Source organism: Lissotriton helveticus, chromosome 1_1, assembly GCF_964261635.1.
Source record: "Lissotriton helveticus chromosome 1_1, aLisHel1.1, whole genome shotgun sequence".
Taxonomy (NCBI): domain Eukaryota; kingdom Metazoa; phylum Chordata; class Amphibia; order Caudata; family Salamandridae; genus Lissotriton; species Lissotriton helveticus.
The window spans coordinates 257,349,586-257,361,620 of NC_136057.1; the positions used below are offsets into that span (position 1 = coordinate 257,349,586).

General features: G+C 44.9%; 1 protein-coding gene across 1 annotated transcript in view; it reads left to right on the forward strand.

Annotated features, from left to right (window-relative positions):
• Positions 1 to 1,634: 1,634 nt before the first annotated feature.
• Positions 1,635 to 12,035, forward strand: part of LOC144769136 (mas-related G-protein coupled receptor member H-like) — a 42,763-nt gene continuing 32,362 nt past the window's right edge. The window contains exon 1 of the mRNA XM_078653148.1: positions 1,635 to 1,769. Coding sequence (XP_078509274.1) covers positions 1,660 to 1,769 — 110 coding nt within the window. The 5' untranslated portion in view covers positions 1,635 to 1,659. The remainder of the gene's footprint in view (positions 1,770 to 12,035) is intronic.

Genomic DNA, 12,035 nt, shown 5'->3' on the forward strand with positions numbered 1-12,035 from the left:
CCGTTGTGCCTATTCACTGAAAGTTCTTTAGTAGCATTACGCCACAAGCTTAGATGATCAATTCTTGAAGAGTGCAGAGAGGCTTCTGTGTAATACCCTCGATATCTGTCTTTCATTAGTCCATCCATTCATCTGCTCTGCCATCCATCAATCCATCCATTCACTCTGTCTTTCATCAGTATATCCATCCATCCATCCTTCTATACATCCATCCACTCTGCCATCGATCCATCCACATATCCATCCATACATCCATCTGTCCATCCGCACGTCCATCCATCCATCCATCCATCCATCCATCCATCCATCCATCAATCTACTCTTCCATCTATCAATACATCCATCTATCCACCTACCCAACCATCCATCCATTTACTCTGCATTCCATCCATCCACTCTTCCATCAATCCATCCATCCATCTATCCATCCTCCCATCTACCCACCCATCCATCCATCCATCCATTTACTCTGCCTTCCATCCATCCATCCATCCACTCACTCTTCCATCCATCCATCCACTTTTCCATCATTCTATACACCCATCCATCCACCTACCCTACCATCCATCCATTTACTCTGCCTTCCATCCATCCGTTCATCAATCCACTCTTCCATCAATCCATCCATCCAATCTGCATCTGTCCATCCATCCACCCACCCATCCAGCCATCCATCCACCCATCCACCTACCCACCGATCCATCCATTCACTCTGCCTTCCATCCATCCATCCATCCATCCATCCATCCATCCATCCACCCACCCGCCCATCCATCCATCTATCCATTCATCCATCCACTCATCCACCCATCCATCCACCCATCCACCCATCCATCCATCCACCCACCCATCCATCCATCCATCCATCCATCCATCTACCTACCCACCGACCCATCAATTCACTCTGCCTTCCATCCATCCACTCTTCCATCAATCCATCCATCGACTCTGCTTGCCATCCATCTATCCTCCCTCTGTCCGCATGCTAATGTTTCCGTCCTTGCACCTGTGTATACATGTTAGATTGTGAGTTGTCTGCAGCAAAAGGTTTGCTTCTATATCCTTTACCCGTCAGTATGTTCGTGCCTCTGTTGTGTCGCAGCTCTATTTGTGTTGTGTGTGCGTTCCTGCTTCAGTGGAGTCCGGGGTGCATGGCGCAGGGGTTCTAATCTTTATGGCCTATGTGCATCACTGGCTGTGTTCTGCTGTGTGTGCATGCTTGTGACATTTGTGTGTGTGAGATGGCCTGCTTATCGTGGTTATGCTGCACAGAAGAGGATGCTCTGTTGTTTCGTTCCCCTCTCTTGCCCCCCTCCCCCCTCCTTCTCTGCCCCTCCCCCCCTACCCCCCAGGACTATTGCTCTTTTCCATCCATGCCCGCGAACACCATTCACTCCTTCAGCGTCTGAGGTAATTGACAGCTGCTCCTGGTCCGCCTGATCACAGCACACTCCCGTGCACCTACCTTGTGGTTACAGGAGAACTGAAATGCCTTCAACGCGCTCTTCTGATTGGACGGCATGGGCACGAGGTCTGAAATGACTCAGGTCAGTCAATAAGTGGGAGAGGTTAAACTGGAACATAGTAAGTGGCAGGAAATTGCAATTTTAAGTGTTAGCTCAACCACTGCCTAAGGGATAAGAGAAGCCGCCCTCTAACATGGCAGCGAGGTATAAATGCAAGCTGGAGGCGATAGAGTCACAGTGCACGCGGTGCAATCAGAGCACAGAGGAGCGGAGAGGGGTCCCCCAAATACAGACACCTGCACGGTGAGTACTTAAGGGTGAGTATTTCTACGTGTGATGCGTCGTCTGTTGCTTATATTCACACTGGTTAATGGAGTCTGGTTAACAGAGCTAGCAACGCAGCGCAAAATGACCCCCATACCTTAAGGCAAGGGAGCTGCCAGACAAGTAAAGCACCCCACACTTTGAAATAAAAGCTCTGATGGCACATTACAATAGAAAGCAAGCGAGCAGACCCCTCCCTAGAAGAGCTCCCCTTACTCTTCCATCCAGACATCTATCCATTCATCATTTACACCCCTTTTATCCTTCCACCCACCTGCTGATATCCACCATTTCACCTTTACATTCTTACATACATTCTTTTTTTCATGCATCATTCAATATTTCCTCATTCCATCACTCTATCCACTCTGACATCCTCCAATGTATCCATCCACTGGTCCCTCCACCCATCCATACGTCCATCATCCTTCCATCCACTCTGCCATCCGTCCATCCCCTCTGTCATCCTTTCAGTTATCCACCTACTCTGCCATCCTTTCACCCATTCATTCATCCCTTTTAGTCCACAATCCTTTCCTCTGTTCATTCAATAATCCATCCCTTTACTCTGCCATCCTTTGACCTGTCCATCCACCTACCCATGCACTCATCCATCCATCCATCCATCTAGCCATTTGTCTATTCACCTATCCATTCACTCATTCTTTCATCCACATATTCATCGACCCACACTTTCATGTACCCAGTCATGTATCTACCTGCTCATCCTGCCATCCTTCCCTCCTCCCTTTCACACTTTGTTCTATTCAATATTCCTTCCATCTTTCCCTTTTCTACTTACCCATATGTTGTGTTTCCTTGCTCCCGCCGGTGGCGTAACACAGGTCCCCGTGGTGCGGGGTCCCCCAAGATCCAGGGGCCCCCTCAGCACAGTACTCTGCCCTGAGATGTCCTCAAAGAGTCTGGAGTGTGCCCCTTCACATGCCTTGCAGGGGCTCCTCCCTCAAGTTGTGTTACACCAATGGCTCCCACTTGCTCTTCTACTGAGGCTGTATTCCTTTATAGTGTTAATTAGGAGATTTTGTCTACCAATCTGCAGGAGGGGAGAGGGCGGAACGACGCTCCTGCCTTAAGGCCGGAAGTATACCATGCCCTCCTAACACTTAATTGCCTGAAGACTGCTCTAGTTTGATTCTCTTCAGTAAGCATTGAGGGGAGTTCAGCTTATACCCCAGGCCAACTCTTCCTGCTGAGAATGACCTTCAAAGGCGAAGCAGAAATTTAACCCCTTCCGTGCTCGTGATGGAACCACTCCGTGACGAGTCACGGACGCGCTGTGCTGGTGATGGAGTGGTTCCGTCACGGTGCGGCCACCCCGCCCACGCTGCAGGAATTCCGCGCCTGCACGGCCGTTCTAATGAGCGGGCGGGGCTGTGACGGAACCACTTCGTCACAAGCACATCGCGCCCGTGGCTCTTGACAGAGTGGTTCCGTCACGAGCATGGCGGAGCCGCGCGGCCCCCCCTTCCCCCCAGCACCGCGGCGGACTTACAGCCGCGGCCAAGAGGTTAAAACATGGGCCCAGACTTAAAAACACATTGCTTCGGCGTTACTTTTTTCCACAAATCTGACGCAAAGTGTTGTGACGCAATTTATAATCCAACCCAAAATGTGATTTATGTTTGATTGTAACCAAAAGTAATGCAAAGCTGCGCAGTGCGCTCCCGTACTTTAATTTGTGTCTAGGGGGTGTTCCATTGGTCGTCCTTGGGTGGTCATGGGTTTTGACACACATTCCTATTTACAAAGAATTTTAGATAAGGGTTTGCGCAAAAATCCTACAGTGCTTGAGGCAAGTGTAATGAGGAGAAATGTTTTCTTTTCTTCTCGATCTTCCCTCTTTGTATGTTTGCTGCTTTCTACAGCACACATAGAAATTGGGAAACAACTTAAAGCATTGTTTTTGTACCAGAAGGGACTCCTTCCTGTCCAAAGTCCATGCAGACACCCTTGCACTGTGGCACAAGGGTGTTTGCATTGACGCATGGCGCTAAAAGTGCACCAACGCGGGAGAGAGCTGAACCGCACCCCATTGGAGTAGATAAGGTGCTGTTTTGATCTCTCTTGGTCATGCAACGCAGTGCAGCAACTTTACTAGCTGTGCTGCATTGCGTGATTTTTTTGTAATTTTATGTCCTGATGTGGAAAAGGGTTTTGGCCCACATGCATCAAGCATTTTTGCAGTCGCAGACGGTGCGATTCCTTAAAATCGGCCGTTTGCGAATGCAAAAGTGCTTGTTGGGATGCATCATGCCATTTTAGAAGTCGCATCTTTTTTACGATTTCTAAAATTGCATTAGCATTTAAGAAATCGCAATTGTGCGATTTCTTAAATGCTATGCATCATTATAGAAAAATATGCGTTTTTTAAAATTGGAAGTGCAAATTACCACGAAGTTCAACTTCGTGGTAAATTGCGAAATTGATTAAATATGCACAAAAATGCATTTTTTAAACTGTAAAGTTACACACACACATGTCCTTAGGACATGTGTGTATGTAACTTATGCTGAAAAGTACATTTCAGGGGTGCATGGGGGGGTCCTTTGGACCCCCCCATGCACCCATGAAATTTTTTAAGTGCCACTCGCAATTTCCATTGACTCCTATGGGCCTTTTGGCCCATAGGAATCAATGGGAATTGCGAAAAATAAGTTAAGAAATCGGTATTTCTTTGGGATTCGGTAAAAAATGCGATTTTTACCGAATCCCACAAGAATACCGAAAATATTGATGCATATCATTTTGCATTTCTTAATTTGCGATTCCTTATTTTTCGCAAATTAAGAAATGCAAAAAGACACAATGATGCATGTGGGCCTTTGTCTTTGCAAAACTTGCGATTCGCAAACTTCCAGGGTTTGTGACTGCAAGGACGTGTTTTACGAAATACTGCACCCCGTTTGCAAATAGAAAAGTCTTTCTGACTCGCAAAAGGTCTTCTGCAGCTCATTGTGAATCACAAGTAGGAGGTGGCATGAAAGGGTCTTCCCTTCCTAATTGCGAGTTACAATGGCATGGATCATTGGTTTGTGACACAAGTGCAGAAGCAAACCATTGATCAGATACTGGCACCCACATTGAAGTGGTATCTGACTTGCCATGGACAGCTCAGCCCCTTGTGAATTGTGCTGGTTGCCCTCAAGTGGAGCAGGCAGTGGCCCACTGGACCACTGCATGCTCATCCCAATGACATCACAATGGGAACCTTTTTGTATTTTTTAGAGCACCACTTGTTCTTTTAAGTGACCTGGGCTGCTTAAGAAGCAAACGCTTTCTATTTGACTGGATTCTCGTAGGGATAATGTGCATGCGGAGGTACTGTTGGCCAGAAGCAGAGACAAGATCACAGACTTAGACTTCACTAGTCTTGAAAGTCTAAACATTGCGAAATCAATTTACAGACTGCTATATGTCCAAATGAATTCAAATCAGCCGTCTTTAATTTACATAACTGAGGAACAATTAATTGACAAAATTAAAGTATTATGTCTTCAATTCTCCTTTATTTTCCTTTATGATTATCAGAGCATTTTTAGATCGATTAAATTTTTGCGGTATTTTGTAGTTGCTCATCTATTCAGTTTTCTGTGAACATGAGACCAGGAGAAGCAGATGGCTCCTACACACAGGGGGTTATTTACAAGAGGCCTGCACAGCTGGAGCGTCACTTTCACTGACGCTCCAGTGGGATGTATGATGTTACAACGCACACTTTTACAAGCATACCTTTACAACACATTTTTTACAACGCAACATCCATTACAAAGCATTCCATTACAACGCATGCCATTACAACGAAATTTTAAAAACTACATTTACAACGCATTCCATTACAACGCATAATACCTTTACAATGCATACCATTACAACGCATAACATTACATTGCATGTTTGGTAAGTATTGGATAGTGTAGGGGTAAAAATTACTACTCTAACTCCAGGGGGTGCAACAGTAGGGTAAGTGTTGGATAGTGTAGGGGTAAAAATTATTATTCTAACTCCAGGGGGTGCAACAGTAGGGTAAGTGTTGGATGGTAATGTTATGCGTTGTAATGGTATGCGTTGTAATGACTGAGTTGTAATGGCATGCGTTGTATTTGGGTGCGTAGTAGTGTCATGCGTTGTAAGGGTTGCGTTGTAATTGAATGCGTTGTAATGGATGTTGCGTTGTAAAAGTTTCATTGTAATGGTAGTGCGTTGTAAAAGTTGCGTTGTAAAGGTTGTTTCCCGCTCCAGTGGCAACGGCCTTGCAATCATAACTATGCGGCAACGCAAAGCTACCCTGCATGGCTTTGCATAGCTTCATAGATATGGAGTAAGGCCAGGCAGCATAAAGCGCTGCTTTGCCTTACACTGCGTCAAGGAGGCATTCCATGGGTGTTGCTGTGGGTGATCCCTCTCAACACTCATGAATTTTGACACTGTCCCAGATTTACAGCATCACGTAAACCTGGGGAAGTGCAAACACCTACGCTTCTCCAGAGCAGAAGGAATGATGAGAAATGTTTTAATTTCTTCTCTTTTTTTCCTCTTTCTACATGTGCTGCATTCTGCAGCACACATAGAATGCGGAAAACACCTCTTGTGATTGTTTTTGTGCATAAATGTGTCCCCTCCTGCACAAATGCAATCATGCCAACAACACAGACACCCTTGCACGATGAGACAAAGGTGCTTGCATTGGCACTCGGCTGCAAACTGTGCACCGGCGCAGGCTGAAAGGACAGGAATGAACTGTATGTTGTAAATATGGTGCATCCTGCCCATTCGAATTGGCATTGGGCAGCCCAACAAAAAGGCCAGCGGTGCTGCCCTGTGCCAAATCTTTGTAAATGAGGCTTACAGTGTATTAGAGGATGATACACTCTAAGATTGTGCAACACTTCCTATGTCAAAAAAGCTCCTTCTTGGTATGGAGCATTAGGAGATGCTGGTCAAAGTCAAGCTTGGAAAGTGCTGGCAAAGCCAAAAGGTCTGGCTTTAATGTGCCAATGCATGCAAACAGCATTAGTCAATGCTTCACTTTGCATGCATTAGCACATTTAAACCAGACCTACTGACTCTACAAACGCATGTTTTTATTATTAGGTCTTTTGTAAGCACTACACACAATACATAACAAGCATAGACAGAAAAGGGCTCTGGGTCAACGTGTTTAATCATTGGTTCGCTTGGCTGACCCTCCTTTAGATATTGGCTTCCCAGCTGTCTGTCACATTTTAGGACCAACCCACAGGATATCGAGAACTTTTTTAAAGTGTTTCCTGACAGGCATCTACTGGGAGAGCTTAAATCCACTGCTAAGATAACAATGGTCTCTCTTTGCTTGTGCTGCTCTTGACCAAACGCAAAGAAGGCAGCCTAATGGATGCAGTGAATGGAGCGGAAGGGCACTCAGAGCCTCTTACGCAGTGTGGGAGTGCAGGATGGTCATTATAGTGTTTGTGGTCTCCATGTCCTGGGTGGTGCAGTTAAGTGATATCGAGCAAAGATAGGTGGTTCTCTCCGCTGACCATCAGCAGATGGAGATACAGGGGTTGAGCTAATGAACCTCCTCTGATCAGGGAGATAGGCAGAGCTGTCAGCTATAGTTTAAACATTTGTTATTAGTTTCATTAAATACACCTTAGTGCAATAGTGACAGGCATATAATATAGATCATAAATGATGTGCACTACACATACAGTTAAATAAACATAATCTTTCCTGAACAGTTAATGCGTCTTTGATGAGCCCCTGGCTAAAAGGGAAGGGAGGGGGTCCCCTTTACTGTGAAACCAAGGTAGAGGCATAGTGAAAGAAGAAAGAAACCTTTTTGTCATGGTCTCTGCCACCAGGAAGAAATGTAAATGCGTGCAATTGCTTAATCAGCATATGCAAAGGCTACCTAGTAACCAGTATCTGCCTTAAACTAATGGAGTGATTTGAAACTTCATGGTGACAAAAATGTATTCTATTAGTGAGGGTGCCAAGCTTCACATGACTGACGAGCCCCAATCATGGCAAAACCGGTCCTGGGTTGCTTGTGTTCCCATTCAGGGATGACTTGACCTGGCAGTTCAGGCTGGACTGTACCTACTGTAGCAGGGTCAAAGTTGAGTTGCATTTGTCTGAGTTAAACTGAGGTTGACTACTGTTCAAAAGAAAGATCGGTTGGAATGCTACCCTGAGCAATTGCTAGTGGTTACCAGTGGTAACCACCAGCTAGTGGTTTCAAGCATTCCTCCCATCATCTTTTGCATGTTTGCTGTATTATCCTAAGTGGCAGTGATATACCCAGAAGTGTGTCCTGTGCTCATTGTGTGTTCGACTTGGCACCCACGGCGTGGTTTTCCCTGATTTTTTGCCTCTGTGTCCTGCATTTTTGACTTTGTGATGGAATTTGGTTTTGCTGGCCTAGATGCTTTGGACACTTTTCCACTGCTGATCAGTGTCAAAGTGCAAGTGCTCTCTGTGTAAACTTTAATTATGATTGGTACATTTTATTTACTGGTAAGTCCCTAGTAAAGTGTGCCAGGGCCTGTAAATTAAATGCTACTAGTGGGCTTGAAGAACTGGTTCTACTACCCACATGAGTAGCCCAGTAAATGTGTTTCCGACCTGACACTGCAGTGTGTGCCATGTTGACCTGGAAAGTGCATCCGCTTGCCAGGCCCTAACTTTCCCTTTTCTTGCATGTAAGGTACCCTTCAGGTAGATCCAAGTTCCCCCATGGGCAGGGTGCAGTGTATGTTAAAGATAGGTGTGTTTTACATTTCCTTATAGGGAAATACTGTGTATTTCGTTTTACACTATTGAAAGGCTGCCTGTCACATAGTCTAACATGGGAGCTGAACTGTAAAATCTTACAAGTGTAACTTTTCATTGGGACAAGACAGAGAAATGGTGTTTAGGATCTCTGAACACGTAATTTAATAAAACATAATTTAGTAAATAACTTCTTAAAATTGTGTGTTTGAAAATGGCACTTTTAGAAAGTGGGCATTTTCTTGTTTAACCATTTTGTGGGCCTCTGCCTGTTTGCATATTTACTCTCCGGTTTTGGAGTGACGGGTGCTGGGTTTGTGCATTTACTCTAGACAGTAGGGTTGAGGTGTGTCTTGCCTCTCCTGGGTGACTCATAGTTGGGCTGTATAGACCTGGGCTGCATTTAGAGTATTGGGAGGAGTTTCACAAGCACATGAATAGTATGTTTCTCCTTTGCACAATGCTGTCTCCACCTCCTGTAGGGAAGATGGGCCAGAGAGGACAGAAGTGGCTTGGACTGGGCTCAGTGACCCTTTCCATAAAGAGACCAAAGAGAAAAGGAGGTATAAGTATTTGACTTTAAACCTGGAGAATTTGATCACTTCTGGGCTCAAGAGGAACCTCTACCAAGGAGAAGAGCAGGAGATCTGTAAGGAAAAGTACTGCCCATTGCTGTGTGTGCTTTGATGGGTGGGCTTGCAGTTGCTGATTCTGCCAAGGAGAGGACAAAGACTGGAACTTTGCTGTGAACCTACTTGAAGAAGAATCTCCAAGGGCTTGTGTGTGCTTGTCTCCTGCTCTAGAGTCTCAAGGCCACAAAGACTTCACCTGCATCCACTGACAAGCACCTGGACTCCTCTGTGGACTGTATTCAAAAGCGTGCAGTTCCTGGGCACTTAGAATTGCGTGGCTGGTGCTGCAAAGCAAGTCGAGCAACTTCAACGCCGTCAGTGATGCGGCTAGTGATGCCGCGACCTGCACCGAGGCCCAGGGCACTACTCATGAAGTGCACAACGCTTTACCTGTACCACAGTTATGACGCTCATTGATACTTGTAGTTATCGGCCTTCCCGACGCCAGCGCTCGCACTGATGCCGTCAGCGCCAGCTTCACATTATTGTGGAGCTGATAACTGATGAGGGTGAGTTCTCAAACTCTTTGACGTCGCATCGCCTCACTGGAACTAATACCTCATCGCCACCAAACTTCCCCGTCCTGGATTCAGTGCCTCACCTCCTGAAGGACTTGACACCTTGCCTCCCCCTTGGGCGCAAGGAACCACCTTCCCTTAACACCTACGCCTCACCTTCACAACGCCATGCATCGTATATTGCTTTGTTTCCAAGGCACTGTTATTTTGGATGTCCGTGCATCTCGCGGTCGGCATTGTACTTTGGATTTATGCCTTTCATGTCGTCGTAATAGCCCTAGGTGGAGCTATTTTGTTTCTACAGTTCTATTTTTGAAGTAATTGTTTTAAAACTGATATCTTGATACATGTATGCTGTTTTTTGTTGTTTTGGTTTTCATTGGCTTAGATAAAGATACTTTATTTTTCTAAACTGGTGTGGTGTCCATTTGTGGTATTTTCACTGTGCTACTGTGTGTTTCGTGGGTTAGCAGGGGTTATCTGAAGTGTGTAATCCCCATACCCTTACTAGAAGGAAGAGTTTTACTTGGATAAATGTGCATACCTTTGCCAATTAGAGACCCCCCCATTTCTAACACTGTGTCACAGGAATGAAGCTACAGCTCACTGATGAGCCCAACTAAGGGCACAACTGGTCTTGGTTTGCTTGTGTTTCAGTTCAGGAACGATCTGGCTAGGCAGTTCTGTCTTGGTTGTTCCTATTGGAGCAGGATAAATGCTGTTTTGTATATGGCTTGATTCAAAATGAATTAGTCTAGTGGGCAAGAACTATGGTTTGGAATGCTACGCCGACCTAGCGTCAGTGGTTAGACTAACTGCAGGCATTCCTCACATCACCTTTTGTGTGTTTGAAAATACATTTTAAATGCATTTACTCAAAGGTGAAAGGCTAAAAAGTAGTTGCTAATTATTCAGCTCTTTATATCCACGTATGTGCCCTCCCTCATTCACTAACCCTTCCCCCATGATCTCAGTATCCATAATTTTGTATGCTCTTTAGCTGCTTTTTACAGTCGATGCCGCTCTTCAAAAGCAAGGTGAAAATGTATAATATTCTGTAACAGCATTTATATAGCACATACCCTGTGTGGGTCACTGAAGCACTTGCTGATATAGTAAATGTGCTGCACCATGTAGGGAGTATGGAGGGAAGGATATTGTTTTTTGTTTCTGATCCTATGTGGGAAGTAGTTTCATATCCTCTATGATGACCACCAAAGTATGATTATAGTATTATGCATTGCAGCACCTCTGGTGTTGAGGGTGAAGAAGAGAAAGTCACACTGTATATGATTTCAGTAAAGAAGCAACTTTCAGCAGCTCTGCAGGTCCCTACAAGGTATTCCTTATGTTAATCTCTACTTAGCTGGGTTGTCCATTCTGAGATACTTTGTTTAAATACTTGCCTTCATCTTCACTGATTGTTCCTTTGAAATATGCTCTTCTAGTTAAGACCAAATATTGTGCAAGAAATCAAGATATATCCATAATATGTACTGTTAAAAAGGTGCACAGCATAACGTGTAGGGCGCCAGAAAGGAATTATTTTATCAAATTCTTTTTGGGAATGGGGGTGGGTCTGAATGAATATATGAAGCATGGGGCAGACCTGTGTTCAGACTAATTTACTATGTGCATAGCCCGTTCACTCTGCTGCTACATCTGCAAAATGAGCAAAGGGGTTTGCAAGTTGCTGCTAATAATTCATATTAGATTATTGCACTGACTTCTTATTTTATACTCCTTAATCAAGCAGATGTTTTACACATGATGTTTCTAGTTTTATTCAGTGCTTGATTTGTAAAAGAATAAGTGCTGGGGCCTAAGGTTTTGCTCAGAAGCCTGCAGCTGGTGCTGACAAATGGCAGGGTGACAAATACCAAGTCGGCAAAGTCTTGATTCCACCTCATGCCTCTTCACCCACCACTGGGGACTCCATGCTAATTTATCTCACTATTGCAGGTCCTTTTTAGTATGAGTCTACTAGTCAGTGCATGTACTGTCTATTTCATAAAGGGGCTCGAAGCCCGCCCATTGCTTACCGTTGGTGGGTTTACTTGTCACTCTCATTTGCCTGCTTCTTATTTGTGTCTCAGTGTTAGACCTGGCATTATTGGTGTGGGTTTCCCCTGTATGTTTTGTGTTTGCCTCCTGTTATTTTGCTGTGTGATGGACTTCATTTTGCTTGTCTAGATGCTTTGGGCACTTTGCCACTGCTGTTCAGTTCCAAAGTGCAAGTGCTCCCTTTGTCAATTATTGTTATTGGTTGGTGATTCCATGATTGCATATTCGATTTACTAGTCAGTTCCTAGTACAGTCACTGT